Genomic DNA, 18,467 nt, shown 5'->3' with positions numbered 1-18,467 from the left:
AGAAGAGAGTCAGAAGAGTTTCAGGGCCGTTGGAGGCTGGGAGAACGTGACTCCCTGTAGGAAGAGGTGGCATTGTGCGCACAAGGCCAGGAGACAACTGCTTACAGGCGGGGGCTCTGGAGCTGAGTTCTGAAGGAGTGGAAATTTGCCGCAGGGAAGTAAAGGGAGGGAGAAAGGCATCAGGCACAGGAACGAGAACATAAAACAGAGAAAGACCTTCAGCGGAGGCGGAAGCATATGAAGAAGGCAGGGAGCCTGAGGAGTCAGGGAATGAGGAGTCATTTCAGGGTGACCACAGGGTGTGTGTGGGAAGAGGCTGGAGTGATAAGCCAGGGCCTGTGTGTCTTATCAAGGGGCTTGACTTGGAATAGTAATAGTAATAATAGCAAAAATATTAATAGCAAAACACCCTGTGTGCAGACAATATTCCCTATACCATGCATATATTAACTCACCCACTGACGTAGGAACTATTATTATCCCCGCTTTACAGTCAGTAAAACTCAGGCTTAAAAACGTAAGTAAACGCCTGGGTTAGAGCCAAGGCCATGCTTTTGAACCCAGGTTACCTGGCCTCAGTCTAAACTCAACACCAATGCATTATATAGCTTCTTGAGGGAGCAGGGACAGGCTAAGGCGTCACGTGTGGGAGGGACGAAATCTTGTTGACTTTGTGTTAAAATGCCTCAGTATTGCTATCCATTTGTTCATTCTGTAATCATTCACATGTTCCCTTATTTATCCATTCAATACATTTTACCTAACATCTAGGTAAACACCTGGGGATTCCAACACAGAGAAAGCCTGGTCCCCATCCTCAATGTGCAAGTTTATATTTAATGAAACAGACATGAATTTTCAAAGTACCTCTGCAGTCTGTCCCTGTGCTGCACACTCATCCTATGGCACAAGAGCACAGGGAACACAGGGAGAAAAGCGGACGCGATGAGGTCAGCGTGGTCAAAAACACGAAAAGTGAAAAGTCTAACAAAAAGTAAAGTGCAGGCAGCAACTGATCTCAACTAAGAAAAATTACACTCAAAAGAAAGAAATAGGTCAAAATAATGCAATTAATGCTCTAGTATTGGGATTATGTGTTAATTCTTTTTTTTTTAATTGTTTGTACTTTTCTGAATTCTCTAAATTTTCTATGATCAGAAAACACAATTCCATCAGCTGTCTTTAAGAGGAGACTTTTGCTTTTCTAGATGAAGCAGTTTAGGAACATTCAGCTCCCACGTTGCCTTGACCAGTGAGGAAGACGGCTGAGTGTTTTTCTGATGGAGAGAAAGTGATCAGCGAATGTCTTACTCTCTTCCTATGGCTTTAAACAGGCCAAGTTTAATGAATACACTGATTATTTTTGATTTTCTGATTTAAAACTAATTCAAGCTTCTTGTTAAAAAATACCAGAAAAGCATTATTTAGAAAGAAAAAGCTCTTCCATAAAATCTCACTCCCAGAAATGATATTTACACTATGCTATAGATTTTCCTAGTTTTTCCTGTGAGTACATTTTATATACATAGAGTAAATAATAAAGTTAAAAGCAATCACCCAATATTTACTGTTCCGTGGCTTAGTACTTTGTAACTTAACGACGTAGCCTGGACATGCCCACATGCCAGTCGAGGAGGGCTACCTTCCCTTTCTAATGGCCGCACAGGTTCCTGTGACATGAGTGACTTGTACTTTATTTAATCTCTGTTGAAGTGTATTTAGGCAGCTTCAGTTTCCTACTAGTAGAAATAATAATCTAAGATATTTTTATATTTCTCTTTTCATATTTCAGTAAAGTGTTGCATGGGATTTTTTCCTAAAGTTGGTGGAGTGCGGGGTGGAAAGATATACTCTTATTTTTAATGGACATGGGGCCAAACTGCCCTCCAAGCCATGTGGGCTTTTAAGAGAGCTTTGGAGGGGGGCTGGGAGTGAGATGGAGGGGTCAATGGGGAAAAAAGGAGACTCCTGTAACACTTTCAACAATAAAGATAAACTAAATAAGTAAGTAAGTAAATAAATAAATAAATAAAAGAGAGCTTTGGAGCCTCCACATTCAGAGTTAACCCAATGGCATCAGATTCTGAGGACGTGATGCAAAAGGCTGCATCACTCTGAGTGTGATAACAGCGGGTTTGGGGTGACAGTGAGAGTCTCACCAAGTCTACTAATGAAAGGACACGCCTTGGTCAAGACATGGGGCAAGAGGGCTGATAACAATAAACACGACTGGTAGTCTTGCAGTAGCTAACTTTTGATGGGATTACTAATGTTTGGCTCCTTGGTACCTCTGCGTTTATTCCAAGTACAAAGGGATGAGAGCTACTGAGAAAGAAGGGCACATAAGGAAACCAATGAAGGCATCCCGGGCCCATTTCTCCTCCGCCTCCATATGGTGTCTCCTGCTCTCCCTGCAGCAGACAAGGTCCCAACTGCCTCAGCGCCCAGCCCAACATCTCGACTGGCTCCTAAAATGTTTTATTTAAAGAATCAGAATAGACCTAGGTTTTATCTTACGGCCAGCTCTAACCTAGGGTAATATTCAGGATACTTACATTGATATATTTTTGCTTTATTATTTAATACTATAGTATATATTTATAACACCATTTTCAAAAGTGTGGTCAGTATTGTTTGAAAGAAGAATTTCACATGCAAATAAGTTTGGAAAATATTAGGTTAAAGATAATTACACGTTTGTATGTTGAAGAACTTCTTGAAGCATTTAATATGTCAAAGCATGTGGTAAATATCCAACAAAGTGGTCTAATATTCAAAGTTTCTTAAACTCTTTTGATATGAAAATAGCTTATGACCATGAAATAGATTCTTGAGCCGTAGATTTAAGGCAAGTATTTGTTTCTGTGTGTATGTGATTACAAAATTCTGATTTTGTGTGTGAGAAGAAAATATTTCAAACTGCTTTTCATATTACTGTAGGAAGGAGTAACAAGTAACATCAGGATTCTGGGTATGCTCAGTATCTACAAAGTCCCAGCATCTTCCACAAATATTATATCTTAGAAAGTAACAGCAGACATATTGCCTTTAAAATGAACACAGTGCACACCTACACACAAATGTACAAATGAAAGAATCTTTAGGACAGGCCGTGGGATGTACCGGTGCCAAATATTATACGACTGGTAACGAGCACTCATCCGAAACCCTAGCCCTTCGCAGGAACAACGAGCTTTTACTGGATGAATAAATGAAGACTATTTGTCTGGAGCCAAACTGCCTAGTGATTCCTCACTGCTAGTGAGCCACTTAACCAGGCCACGCCATTTACTGTACTTATGCTCCCGTTTCCTCCTTTGTGAAAGTACTAATACATAACAGAAGGGTTTTGTGAGGGTTAAATGAGTTAGTACACGAGCGAGCTGTGCCTGCCCCTTGGAGAGCTCTGGCGAGGTCGAGCGGCCCCCAGCCCCCGCGCACCACTGCCGCAGGCCACCTCTCAAGCCACTGCACCCCACGCTTTCTGCCTTCCCAGTATTATAATAATTTTATACACACCAAGAGACAAGGTGGCCGATGCCATTTTAATTTTCCAAGCATGTCTGCAAATCACTGATTTAAAAAAAGGGGTGGTAGTGACAAATGTGGATTGACCACTGAAGTCACAGATACGGTCCGAGGCCTGCAAAGCGGAAACGGGACAAGCCCACAGTCCCGCCTGGTGCATTTAGGCTGTTCGGAGCCTCAGCCCACACGCCGAGTGCTCCCACGCTCCCGTCAGTTTTGGCATTCCCCCATCACCACCGCCTGGCACAGGCACTTGTTTGGTGAAGGGGGGTGTGCCCTCTGCATTGTCACCAAGGAAGCCAAACAGGTTCAAGAGGCCTCACCTGAACGACAACTCAGACAACAGCTCTCTCCTGGGAACACTTGACCCGAATGGCAGTTCCTAGCTTGACGGCAGGTTCTGTCCGACGTGAGTGCTAATGCACTTCTGAACTACCCTTCCAGATTTGCTCTGTCCCCAGCCCAGGCTGGGAAGGTCAGGTGGTCCCTAACTCCCAGAGGCACCTTATTAACAACAGTGAGCTGAGTGTCAGCATGTACAGGCATGTTTGGAATAAGAGAAGGACTGAGCTGAAACGCAGGGTACCATGGACATGCCCATCCCTCCGCGTGCGTGGGTAGACGGCCCTCATCCATGGAGAGGCAGGAAATGCAGTGGGTAAGCTCACGGACTCTGGCTGGCATCACGCTGCCTGGGATGAATCTCAGCTCCTCCATTATTAGCTATGTGACCTTGTGTGTGTTACGTAATCTCTGTACTCAGTATTCCCACCCATAAAATGGGGGATAATAGAACTTACCTAGTAGGTAAGTTACCTAACTTAGCTAATAGGGTTGGCGCGAGAATAAATGAATGGATACACAGGGTAAGTGCCTTCCAAATCATATGTACTCAATACGTGTTAGTTGCTATGACTATCTGACGCTGTAACAACAGTCCCTGAGTTCTAAGTTACTGAGGACACTTTTATCTCCCCAGAGCAATAACTGAAAGGAAGCTGAGACAAATGAGAGATGCTTTTAAGGGCCAGGGACTCCGACGGTACAACTTGCCAAGGAAACTTTTCCCACCTACAAGCTCTGTGACATTAAACAAACTACTTAGCCCCTCTGGGCCTCCTCCTTTTACTTGTAAAAGAGGATCATAAGTTTCCTTCCTCGTGGGCTGTGGTGAGGATCACATGTAATAAATGTGCTTAGATTGGCACAATGCTGGCACACGGTGATGCGCAGGAAGACGTCTCCTTCCTCCCATCCGTCTCAGAGCTGGAGTGAATTCCATACCTTCCTCTGCTCTCCCGTTCTTAAGGTGAAATGCCCTTTTCTTTCCTAACTGCCAGTAAGAGAGGAGAACTGAAAGGGTACCTCTCTAGTGTCTTATCTCAGGACCTGGACTCGTATTTCTAAGTGAAACTGAACATGTATTGAAACACTCTTCTTTGTTTAACATGCAGCAGACCCCAGGCCCTTTCACTAGTGTTCAGGAGAAGCACCCGAGGACCTGCTGAGAAGGCTGATTTCAGTTCCCTCCTCAGTTCTGACTGTGGTCAAGAGTTCACTCATTAAAAATGAGCATTTGTTAGAAAGCTGATAAAAACAGTCAAAAGTCGCACAGTGAAAAATGCTGCCTAATTTTACTTTGAAATGGGAAAAAATGACTCAGTGAGGTAAGTAACTTTCCTAAGATCACACAGCTGGTAGGGCTAAGAAGCAGCCCCAGCCCTGAGCCTTTCCGTAGCATTATATTTCCTTTTCAAGATGAAAACACAGTATCATTTTTAATGTAGTTTCTTATGTTGCAAGTTATCGTAGGTCACAGTGGGCAGAAAACAGAAGCACATAATCATTGAGTTACTTGATAAGAACAAGCATACATTAAACATACACAACTACTGCTGAGGTAGAATTTGTCTTATGGTGACCACTTCGTAAGGTATATAGGTGTCCAGTCATTGTCCCTTACACCTGAAATTAATATGATGCTGTATGTCTTTAATAAAGACATACTGTGCTTTAATAAAAACACTGTGGTTTCTAATATTTATCCATTTTGTGTATTTTAATGCTGTCTAATATTCCACAGAGTAAATAAATCACCATTCTTTCTTAAAAACAAACAAACACAAAAAACACCAGAAGAAAAATTAAGAAATCCTCAAAGCATTTCCAGTTGTAAACAGCCTCAACAGGCTGACAGGTAGCAGACATCCAACAAATAATGCTTGAATAAATGTCCTTATATGTACTGTGCTCTAGCATGGTTGGATTTGGCCTATACACCAAAGCTTCATAATTAAAGTCAACCTGAACTAGTTTCCAATAGATTACTATTGATCTTTAATTGATATCTAAAAAGAGTAGAGAAAAAATCCAATGGGCTTTTGACTTTTAAAAGTATTAGACTGGATGTAAAATTTTCTTCTTTATGGAATCATTCTCGGTCATTCTTTGATAAAAACTAGAATTAGTTACTGAAGCATTATTATTATTATTTTTAAGTATGTCTTTACTGTTTTCAGAGAGAGGAAGGAAGAGAGATAGAAACATCAGTGATGAGAGTCGTTGGTTGGCTGCCTCCTTGACAGCCCCTGAGCCTGCAGCCCTGGCTGGGAATCAAACCGCGATCTCCTGGTCATAGGTAGATGCTCAACGCTGAGCCACGCTGACTGGGCTTACCGGCGCATTATTAAATGTTGTTCAGCAATATCTAAAAGTTAATTGTTTAGAATTTTTGATGTTCAATTTGTCAGTAAATATAGGTGAATTTCATACTCAAAACTAGTCAAATTATACATCAGGTTGGTCATCAACAACATTCATTTATTGTTAGTCCACAAAAATTCACGGAATACCCAGTTTGCACCAGACTCTGAACGTGAGTTTGTTTTGGAGTAAACAGAAGTGAACATTTTTCATCTTTTTTCAGACTAGCGGGTACGCAGACTCAGAAATGAGGCGCAGTATTTCGTTCAGCGTATTCCCGCGCCATCGACGGCCTCCTCACTGCCATGGACAGTGACACTGACAGAGCCACCGAGGACCGCCCAGCGTCCAGGCACCGCACTCCCGGCGGGATTCCGGGGGTCTAAGTCCGTATTCACACAGCCGCGCGGCCTTCAGCCACTGTGCGATCACAGTGCTCACGGGCAGCCATGCGGGAGGTACCGCGGCTTTATCAGGATTTGGGGTAAAAGTCTCTCTTCCTGCCTTGTCTCTGTCTCAGCAGGACAGGCACTGGCGGGGGAGCGAGGTCGCAGGGTGGGCGAGTGTGCCGAGGCGGCGACCGCAGGGGCTGGCGTGTCGCCGGCAGGAACAATGTTTAAAGAAGCCCCCTTACGCTCGGCTTTAGCACCGAGCCCTGAACTGACGCAGCCAGGCCATCAGTAACTGACTGTCACCCCAGTAACCCACCTGCCGGACTCTGCAGCTACGGCTGTTTTCATGACACTCACTCACTCCTGGGCACTCCTTGCGGGACTGTTCTTAAATCATCTCGCATTTAGAAACGACCTGAAGGCTGCTTTCCCAGACCGCTGCCAGCGTTTGTTACCTTAACATCTATTGGATCCTGTAATGTTTCTTGAATTGTTTGTTACTAGCCTTCTGCGTATTACTTAGACGGAAAATATTCAACTCTAAATGCCTACAACTGAATTAAAAAAATTATCCCATAACAGTCATAGGTCAGAGTGCCTTACAATATTATGTTTTGTAAAAGTTCTAAATTCTTTGGCAAGTCCCACTTAGAAAGGAGCTCCCGGGCCCGGCCGGGCGTGGCTCAGCGGTTGAGCGTCGACCTAGGATCCAGGTGATCAGGGTTTGATTCCCGGTCAGGGCACGTGCCCGGTTGTGGGCTTGATCAATGACTGTCCCCTCATTGATGTTTCTGTCTGTCTCTCTCCCTCTCCTTTCCTCTCTCTGAAATCAATAAAGATATATTTTAAAAAATAATAAAATAAAAAAAATGTTAAAAGAATGAAAGGAGCTCCCGGGAACTGACATTCATAAGATAAATTAGAATTTAAAAGGACCTTGCTTTTCATTTCTTCCTCCAGACAACAGAATTTAACACACAGAGAACCACAGATGGAAGAGCACAAGTGAACTTTGCATCTTATCTTTTTTACATTAGCAACAGACCAGACTATTAATCAAGTAGGACACTATTTCACTGGACCATGTCCAGCTAGGGAGTGAAATGATCACAGGGGATAACTGTACTTCTCCCCATAGAAGATGATGACCAGCTGTGGTTTATGAAACGTTTTCCTGACTCAGCAAATACTGCATTTGCTATCTAAGTGTTTACATATCAGTCAACCACTGGCGTTTGTAAGAAAGCCCAAGTCTCAGAAAAGAGAGACTCAATAAAGCCTTTGGTGCTGGGGACATTTTAATTTCTCCATGGAGTTAGCCAGAAACTCTGCTTTGAATATTTCTGCTTCTGGCCAAGATGGAACAACAGAAATTCAGTGTATCCTTTCACCTGAAAAAAAACTAGGCAATAAATATGAAACAACATAAAAGAGAAGGAAATCTTACCTTCTAAGACAACATGGATGGACCTGGAGATTATTATGCTGAGTGAAATAAGCCAGTCAGAGAAAGACAAAAACCATATGATCTCACTTATATGTGGAATCTAGTGAACAAAATAAACTGATGAACAAAATATAACCAGAGGCATGGGTGCATGGAACAGGCTGACAGCTGCCAGAGGTGAGGGGGTTTGTGGGACTGGATGAAAGAAGGTGAAGGGATTAGCCAAAAAAACATATATACATAACACGCAGACACAGACAACAGTGTGGTGATAGCCAGAGGGAAGGGGGGGAGGTGAAGGTAGGTAAAAGGGAGGGGGTAACAGGGACAGAGAGAGACTTTGCTTGGGGTGACAGGCGCATGATGCAGTGTGCAGGTGATGTTTTATTGAATTGTACACCTGAAACCTGTATGGTTTTGCAAACTAATGTCACCCAAACAAATGCAATTTAAAAAATAAATAAAATGAACTTCAATCCATACTTTGTGCCATATAAAAAAATTAACTCAAAATGGATCACAGACCTAAATGTAAAACTGAAAACTCTAGAACTTCTAGAAGAAAACACAGGAAGAAAAAACCCTTATGACCTTCTGTTAGGCAAGGTTTACTGAAATGCAATATCAAAAGCACAATTAATAAAAAAGCGCATTGATAAAATGGGCTTCATCAAAATAAAAGCCTTCTAGTCTTTGAAAGACATTAAGAGAACGGAAAGCAAGCCACAGATTGGGAGAAAATATTTGCAATAGATATAACCAATGAAGTACTTGTATCTAAAACACATACACTCTGAGAACTCAATACAAGGAAACAAACAACTCAAAGAAATTGAGCGAAAAAGCAAACCTAAGGAAGATACACTGATGGTAATTTAGCACAGGAGAGATGTTCACCTCATACATCATCAGGAAAATGCAAATTAAAACCACAATGAGATACCACTGCACACTTATTAAAATGGCTAAATGAAAAAAGGCTAATTATGCCTAGTATGGAAAAAGATGTGAAGGAGCTAGGACTCTTATACCCTGCTGGCGGGAATTCAAAATAGCGCAACCACTTTGGAACAGTTTGGCATTACCTTAAAAAGCTAAACATATATCTACCATATGATCTAGCCAGTCCACTCCTAGGTATTTACCCATGAGAAAAGAAAGCATACATATGCTTTCAAAGATTTGTACTTAAATGTTCATAGTAGTTTTGATTGCAATAGTCCCCAAACTAGTACAATCTAAATGTCCATCAATAGGTGAATGGGTTATTTCACAATACATAAGTATATCAAATCATTACATCATATACCTTAAACTTACACAATGTTATCTGTCAATCATATATCAATAAAGCTGAACAAGATGGGAAAAATTCTGGTAAATGGATGAACAATTTTAGGTATAGCCATACAATGGAATACTACTCAGCAATGAGAAGGAATGGACTACTGAAACTCGCAACAACATGGATGAATGTCAAAATAATTATACCCACTGAAAGAAGACAAAAAGATTATCTAGTATATGAATGCATTTATATAAAACTCTAAAAACAGTAAACTAATCTACTGTGAGAAAAAACAGATCTGTATTGGCTGGATATATTCACTATCTTGATTGTGGTAATTGTCTCCAGGGTATTATGCCTGTCACATAAAGATTATATAACTAAACATGTAAAGTCAATTATATCTCAATAAAACTATTAAAAAACAAACAAAACTCTGCTCTTGCTGAATCCCACACAATTAAAGCTGTATGTGTTCAGTGGGCCACCCTTAATATTTTGGGAGCCTAGGGGAAGAGTACATATGTAGGTGCCCTAACCCACAGCCTTTCTCCCTTTCCTCTCCACCCAGTTTCCCGGGCCACCCTTGGGTTTAGGGTGATATATATGGGCAGAAGAGGTCCCCCCAGTCCTGGAAGTAGGTGTGGGGTCTGAGTCCTGGGCACTGAGACCATGAGTGTCCGTGCTTGAGTTGCAAGCCTTTAAGGCAATACTAGTCTGCAAGGAGATAAGAACTGAGCATGTTTAAAACTTACAGTAAGGTGACATGGCTGCAACATCCAAGCATGGGGTTATTTTTCTAATGATTCATGTTTATTGAATGTTATAACAACAATCTGTCTTCAATGGATTGGATGCATATAAAAAACAATTAAAAAAAAAAAAAAAAGATCCTTGAGATCCAAGATGGTGGCATATTAGGTAGAAGCTATACCCACCTCCTCCCAGGACCAAACTGGAATTAAAACTAAATTATAGGAAAATCATCCTAAATAACCAACTGAAGACTAGCTGGAGAGAAGCCTTAAACCAAGGACTTACAGAAGAAGCTACACTGAGTCTGGTAGGAAGTGCAGAGGCACCAGAACGTTGGCTGGGCTCCCAGAGGTGTCAGCTAAAGTTCCGAGGGATATCTCAGCTGCAGGAAGTTCCCTCTGAGAAGTGTGGGGTCTAAACCCCAAGCTGGGCTCCAGAGCCTAGAGCACCAGATTGGAAAAGGAGCCCAACAACAACTGTCTATAAAAAAAGCAGCAGGGTTTCTGTCCACCAGGGAGAAGCGGCTAGAGATGTAGGCACCTCTTAAAGGGCCAGCACACAAAATTTTATTCCCGGCCACTCACCCTGGGAGGGAAAGAGGGCAGAGTGTACTAGAACTGTGTGAGGAGAGCATGGGGTTGATGGCTCTGGGGGGAGAGCTGAAGAGTCAGCACCCAGATTTCCTCTGCTGAGCCATTCCCCCATCCTGCACAAACCATCTTTCTCAAGTAGAGCGTTCTCCTCTATGCAGCATCAGCCTAGGGGGGTACAATAACCTCACCCGCAGGAATGCCTCTCACCCCACCCTGTGGGGCTTCCTCTGCTGAGGAATACAGTAGGAGGCTCATTCAGTGATTAAGCCTTCATGTGGAGGTGATCTCTAGTGCTTTGAGACTTTTCCTGACCTGCCCCAAGGCCTGGTGCAGATAAAAGATGACCTTGCTGCATAACTTGTCCTTTCTGCATGCACCCAAGCCCAGGAGAGGAAGCTGTGGATTGCTCGTATCTCCAAACAGGTTGCCCAGGGAGAGTCATTGGCAGCATCTGACATAGGTGTGCACTGAAGTCCCTCCGAAAGGTTCATAACCATTACACTCAGTGGCCAGATTCAGACAACAACAGAGAGGGATCCAATAAGCTGCATAAGCGCATATCTACAGGAAATCTTGGCAGGCACCAAACCATGCAGAGGCAAATTCCACTTTGTGTGATCAATACCTACATAGCAGGTTGCATACTGTGTTGGTGGTTAAGCCTCACAGTCAGCCAGCCTGTGGGTCGATCCTACACACGAATGGGCCAATAGCAACCAAGACTCAATTACAATAGGAGGTACCACACAATGTACACAAGGGACATTCCTATAGCACCCAGCTCAGGTGATAGGAAGACTGGGCCACTGGGTCCCACAGGTCACCTACAGCATACATAAGGCCACCCTGCCAAGACTGAGAGTCATAGCAGTTCTCTCTGATACATAGAAACAAAACACAAAGAGGCAGCCAAAATGGGGAGACAAAGAATCAGGGCCCAAATGAAAGGACTAGAAGATTCTCCAGAAGAAGAGTTAAATGAAATGGAGACAAGCAATTTATCAAATATAGAATTCAAAGTAATGAATATAGGATGCTCAACATCATGAAAAAGGGCATAGAAACCATGAAAAAGAAACAACGGTCAGAAATGAAGAATACAATATCTGAAATAAAGGATATATTGGAAAGAATAAACAGTAAGTTGGTGAAGCAGAGGATAAAATCAGTGATTTGGAATACAAGGAAGAAAAACCCAACATGATCCACAAAAAGAAAAAGGAATTTTAAAAATGAGGATAGTTTAAGGGAACTTTGGGACAACGTGAAGTGCAACAACACCCAAATCATAGGGGTACCAGAAGGAGAAGAGAAACAGCAAGAAATTGAGAGCTTATTTGAAGAAATAATGATCAAAAACTTTCTTAATCTGGTGAAAGAAAAAGGCACACAAGTCCAGAAAATGTGGAGAGTTCCAAACAAGATGGACCCAAAGAGGCCCACACCAAGACACATCATAATTAAAATGGTAAAGGTTAAAGACAAAGAGAGAATCTTAAAAGTAGCAGGAGAAAACAATTAGTTACCTGCAAGGGAACTCCCATAAGACTGTCAGCTGATTTCTCTACAGAAACATTTCTGGCCAGAAGGGATTGGCATGAAATATTCAAAGTGATGAAAAGTACGGACCTATAACCAAGGCTACTTTACCAAGCAAGGTTATTATTTACAATTGAAGGAGGAATAAAAAACTTCCCAGACAAGATAAACCTAAAGAAGTTTGTACCACCAAATCAGTATTACAAGAAACATTAAAAGGCTTACTTTAAGAAGAAGAAAAAAACAAACAGAGGAACATAGTTAATAAATAAAATGGCAATAAATATGTACCTATCAATAATCACTTTAAATGCATATGGCTTTAATGCTCCAATCAAAAGACATAGGGTAGCCGATAAGAAAATAAGACCCATATGTACACTATCTTCAAGAGACCCACCTCAGAATGAAAGATGCACACAAACTAAAAGTAAAGAGATGGAAAAAGATAATTCACTCAAAAGAAAAGAAAAGCTGAGGTAGCAATACTTATATGTGACAAAATAGACTTTACAACCAAGGCTAGAGTAAGTGACAAAGAAAGACACTACATAATGATAAAGGGAGAAATCCAACAAGAGGATATAACCCTTGTAAACATTTAGGCACTCAATAATAAGAACACCTAAATATGTAAAGCAAATCTTGATGGGTACAAAAGGAGAGATTGACAGTAATATAGTCATAGTAGGGGATTTTAACACTCCATTTATATCAATGAATAGATCTTCCAGACAGTATATCAACAAGGAAGTGGTGGCCTTAAATCATACATGAGGCCAAATGGATTTAATTGAGATCTTCAGAGCATTTCACCCCAAAGCAGCAGGATATTCATTTTTTTTCAAGAACACATGGAACATTTTCTAGGATAAACATGTTAGAACACAAAACAAGTCTTAATAAATTTAAGAAGATTGAAATCATATCAAGCATATTCTCTGAGCATAATGCTATAAAACTAGAAATCAATCACAAGAAAAAAACAACCCTGAAAAACAGACAAAAACATGGAGGGTAAATAACATGTTACTAAACAATGAATGGATTAACAATGAGATCAAGGAAAAAAATCAAAAGATACTTTGAAATGAATGAAAATGAGAACATAGCAATCCAACATCTGTGGGACACAGGGAAAGCAGTCTTAAGAGGGAAATGCATAGCATTACACACTTATGTAAAGAAATAAGAAAAAGATCAAATAACCAACCAAACTTTATAATTGAAGGAATTTGAAAAAGAATAACAAACAAAGCCCAAAGTGAGTAGAAGGAAGGAAATAATAATGATCAGAGCAGAAATAATCTAAGTAGCATCTAAAAAACAATACAAAAGATCAATGAAACCAAGAGCTGGTTCTTTGAAAGGATAAACAAGATTGACAAACTTTTAACCAGACTCACCAAGAAAAAAAGAAAGAGTATACAAATAAATAAAATGAGAAATGAAGAAACACAAAGGATTGTAAGAAATTATTATGAACAACTTATGCCAACAAATTGGACAGAATGAATGAAATGGATAAATTCCTAGAAACATACCATCTTCCAAAACTGAATCAGGAAGAATCAGAGAATCTGAATAGACAGGCTACAACTAGTGAAATTGAAACAGTATTCACAGAACTTCCCAAAACAAAAGCCCTGGACAGGATGACTTCACAGATGAATTTTACCAAACATTCAAAGAAGAACTAACACATCTTTTTCAAACTCTTCCAAAAAATTCAAGAGGAAGGAAGACTCCCAATCTTATTTTATGAGACCAGCATTATCATAATTCCAAAACCAGATAAAGACACCACAAAGAAAGAAAATTATAGGCCAATATCCATGATGAACATAGATGTTAAAATCCTCAACAAAATGTTAGCAAACCAGATCTAGCAATACATTAAAAAGATCATATATCATGATCAAGTGGAATTTATTCTGAGGATGCAAGGTTGGTACAATATCCACAAGTCAATAAACATGATACACCACATAAGCAAAATGAAATGTAAAAACTACATGATCCTATCCATAGATGTAGAAAAAGCATTTGATAAAATTCAGCACCCATTTATGACAAAAACTCTCAGCAAAGTGAGAGTAGAGGGAACATACCTCAGCATAATAGAGGCCATATATGACAAACCCAAGTTGACATCATACACAATGGGCAAAAACTAAAAGTGTTTCAGTTAAGACTGGGAACAACACAAGGATGTCTCCTTTCACCACTCTTAGTCAACATAGTACTGAAGTCCTAGCTACAGAAGACAATAAAAAGAAATAAAAGGTATCCAAATTTGAAAGGAAGAAGTAAAAGTGTCATTATTTGCAGATTACATGAGAGAACCCTAAAGATTCCACTATAAAACTACTAGAATTGATAAATGTATTCAGTAAAGCAGTAGGATACAACATAAATCTCCAGAAATTAGTTGTATTTTTATATATCAATAAGGAAGTATCAGAAAGGGAAACTAAGGAAACAATCCCATTCACAATTGCTTCAAAAAGAATAAAATACCTAGAAATAAATTTATGCATGGATGTAAAAGACCTGTATTCAGAAAATTATAAGATACTGAAGAAAGAAAGTGAGGAAGATACAAGTAAGTGGAAGCATATACCATGTTCATGGGTTGGAAGAATTAACATCATTAAAATGTCCATACTACCCAAAGAAATCTACAGATTCAGCACAATTCCTATCAAGATACTGATGGTGTATTTCACAGAACTAGAACAAATATTCCAAAAGTGTATATGAAACCAAAGAAGACACCGCATAGCAACCATGATCTTGAGAGAGAAGTACAAAGTTGGAGAAATCACTCTACCTAATATCAAACTATACTACAAGGCCACAGTAATCAAAGAAGCTTCGGACTGGCATAAAAACCGACATACAGATTAATGGAACAGAATAGAGAACCCAGAAATCAACTCATGCCATTATGGTCAATTAACATTTGACAAAGGAGGCAAAAACATACAGTGGGCTAAAGATATTAATGGTGTTGGGAAAATTGGAGAAATATATGCAAAAAAAGTGAAACTAGACCACCTTCTTACACCACATACAAGAATAAACTCAAAATGGCTTAAAGACTTAAATATTAGACTTGAAACCACAGAAATCATAGAAGAAAACATAGGCAGTAAACTTTTGGACATTTCTCATAGCAATATTTTTTCTGATATATCTCCTCAGGCAAGGGAAATAAAAAAAATAAATAAATAAATGGGACTACATCCAACTATAAAGCTTTTGCACCGCAAAGGAAACCATCAACAAAATGAAAAGACAACCTACTGAATGGGAGAACATATCTGCCAATACATCTGATAAGGGGTTAATATCCAAAATTTATAAAGAACTTATAAAACTCAACACCAAAAAAACCAAACAATCCAATTAAAAAATGGGTAAAGGACATGAATAGCCACTTCTCCAAAGAAGACATACAAATGACTAAGAGACACATGAAAAGATGCTCAATGTCACTATCGTCAGAGAGATGCAAATTAAAACCACACTGAGGTATCACCTCACACCTGTCAGAATGGCTCCATCAACAAATCAACAAATGACAAGTGCTGGCGAGGGTGTGGAGAAAGGGGAGCCCCGGTGAACTGCAGGTGGGAATGCAGACTGGGGCAGCCACTGTGGAAAACAGTGTGGAGTTACTTCAAACAATTAAAAATGGAGCTGCCTTATGGTAATTCCACTTCTGGGAATTTATCCTGAAGAAACCTGAAACAATTTGAAAGAATACATGCACCCTTATGTTCACTGCAGCGCTCTTTACAATAGCTAAGATGTGAAAGCAGCCCAGAGCCCATAAAGAGAAAAAAAGTTGCTTCATTGCAGGTAACTGAGACCCTGCTTTTTGTGTGTGTGTCGGTTTATTTTTCAGAAATTAGCTTTTCCCCCCTGGTGTATATTTTTTATTTTATTTTATTTTATCACCATTTATCCCCTCTATGTCCTCTTTCATGTCCACCCACCCCCCTCCACCCGCACAATCACCAGTTGTCCACGTCCATGAGTTCTCTCTCTCTCTTTTTTTTCTCAATCCCTCCAGCCCCCAACCCCCGTGCTGCCTGCCTGCTCTCTATCTGTGAGTCTGTCTCTATTTTGCTTGGTAGTTCAGTTTGTTCCTGAGATTCCACATATGAGTGAAATCACATGGTACTTGTCTTTCTCTGACTGGCTTCTTCACTTGGCATAATGTTCGCCAGCTCCATCCACGATGTCTCAGGGGGTACAATTTTCTTCCTTTTGAGGACCGAGTAGTATTCCGCTGACTGAGACACTGCTTTAAAGTGCTGGCTCCAGCAGAGGCCCCTCAACAATCTGGGTCTGAATTATGCTGAACGCGGGGAGTGCTCTGCTGGGAGAGATTCTGGTCCGGCTTTGGGAGGCTGCAAGCACGCCTGATTGATGCCTTGGAGCATTAGCTGCACGGAGCAGGGGTGCTGTGTGTGAACATGGGCCCTGGGCAGAGGGCTGTCTTCCCCATTGAGAATCTGAGAAGAGCTGTCATTTTGGGGGTGGGGGGTGGGTGGGGGAGGATTATGGCCTTTTTCTCATTGGAACATGAAACACAGGCAGCACTATCCCTCCGCGCCTGCAGGCTCTGGAGTCGTTTCCCAGAGGCGGCCAACGGCGCCTTACCTTGTGCACACAGGACTTTGCGTTCAGGAAAAACAGCTCCACGGTGGTCTTATCCTTCAGAAACGATATGCTCTCGATGTAAAATCTGAAAAACAGTGACAGAAGCTAGTTTCTTCAGGTTTCTTTCCCTCTCTCAGCATGATTTCGTTTCCTCCTTTAATTTCCCCCTAAGCAGAGAGAGGATTTTAAGAAACCAAGGGAAGCTCGTGCTTTTCCCCCTTTTCCCAGAGTCCGCAGCACGTGTGCGCAGGAGACTGTGCATGTCTGCAGATAAAGTCTCTCAGGGGTCTGCTGAGTCTGTGGGCGAGTTAAAGTGAACCCACAGTGGCCCCCAACTGCAAACCCCACCTGACCTGTGCTGCTCATTCTTTGACACACGCTCTGGGAGCTCGTAATGCCTCAGGCAGTGGGCGTTAGTGCTGAAAGCAGGGTCCGCGGAGGAAGGCCGTGTAATTGAACCCTGCGGCCTGCTGGAGCTCAGTGGTTTTCAGCCCCGGGAGGTGTGAGGGCCCCACGCCCAGCCCACCTACCCAGGCAGCGGGTTTCAGCAGACCCCTCCATCTTCCCTGTCATGGCTCCAGGCTCAGGGCTTTCCCTTGGCTGGAAGCCAAACTCTTGGCAGTACTTAACCTTGGTCTTTTCTCATGCAAATCAGAGCATTCTGGGCCCCACTCTCCCCACCCTGTTTGTGTGGGGAGCCCATAGCCCCATGTGGGAGGGTAGGGGAGCCCTTCACAGTTTCTGTTTTCATAATCAGGGCAGGATGAAGCTGGTGGCCTCGGGTGGGGGCGGGGGCCAACCCAGGCTCAGTTTTTCCCTAGTGTTGGAGCCCCACATGAATTATGCAGAAAGAATGTAAGGCCCCAGGACAGCTCACAGCTCTTTCCTGAAAGAGGGCTTGCTCTCAAACAAGTGAGAGTCAAGATGAAGCCAAGCTGGCATGGCACAAGCTTGTCCTTGGCTCTGCAGAATCATGCCAGGCCTCGGGCCTTTGCTCACTCCCACCGCCCACTGTTCAACAATGACAGAACATTTAAGAAAAAAATAAAACTAAAAAAGCCCATGGAAGATTTTATCACTGAGATGGTAAAATCATTTGAAAAATCCCACCTCTAATGTTGAATCATCAAGAGAAGTTCCAGAAAGAGAGTAAATCCTTTATGTTAGGCAGACATGAGCACAGCAAGGCCGATGGGCCAGGCACAGAGGCTCACGGGGCAGGAAGCCCCGGATGCCTAGCGAGGGGCAGGGGCGAAACTGGGAAAGCAAGAACCTTGTCCCCAGGGGAACCCGTCCTCCCCCAGCATATCGCTGGCCATGTGGTTTAGGCCCCTTGACTTTTCCTCCCAAAAGATGACATCTAGGCCTAAGCTGTATTTCAGCTCCAGGCCCAGATGAGCAGTGAAACCAGACAAGTGGTGCTGTGGCTGCCTCAGGACCAGATACACCGACTAATGACCCTGTGCCCTGGCACCGACCAATCAGTGGGGGCCACCACGCTGAAAGAGCACCTGGAGAGCTGATGAATATTCTATTAAGACCTTCCC

The 18,467-nt window shown here is 41.9% G+C and overlaps 1 protein-coding gene across 3 annotated transcripts in view; it reads right to left on the bottom strand.

Moving 5' to 3' along the window:
• The window catches only part of FRMD4B (FERM domain containing 4B), a 304,300-nt gene that overhangs the window by 77,491 nt on the left and 208,342 nt on the right, over window positions 1–18,467 (bottom strand). For all 3 annotated transcript variants that reach the window (XM_081160523.1, XM_081160521.1, XM_081160522.1), the window contains one exon: window positions 16,921–17,005. In XM_081160523.1, coding sequence (XP_081016649.1) covers window positions 16,921–17,005 — 85 coding nt within the window. The remainder of the gene's footprint in view (window positions 1–16,920; window positions 17,006–18,467) is intronic.

The sequence above is a fragment of the Miniopterus schreibersii genome, assembly GCF_964146895.1.
Source record: "Miniopterus schreibersii genome assembly, chromosome: 15".
NCBI lineage: Eukaryota > Metazoa > Chordata > Mammalia > Chiroptera > Miniopteridae > Miniopterus > Miniopterus schreibersii.
Note: the sequence above shows the minus strand (reverse complement) of the source record. Positions and strands in the feature narration are given on the sequence as shown.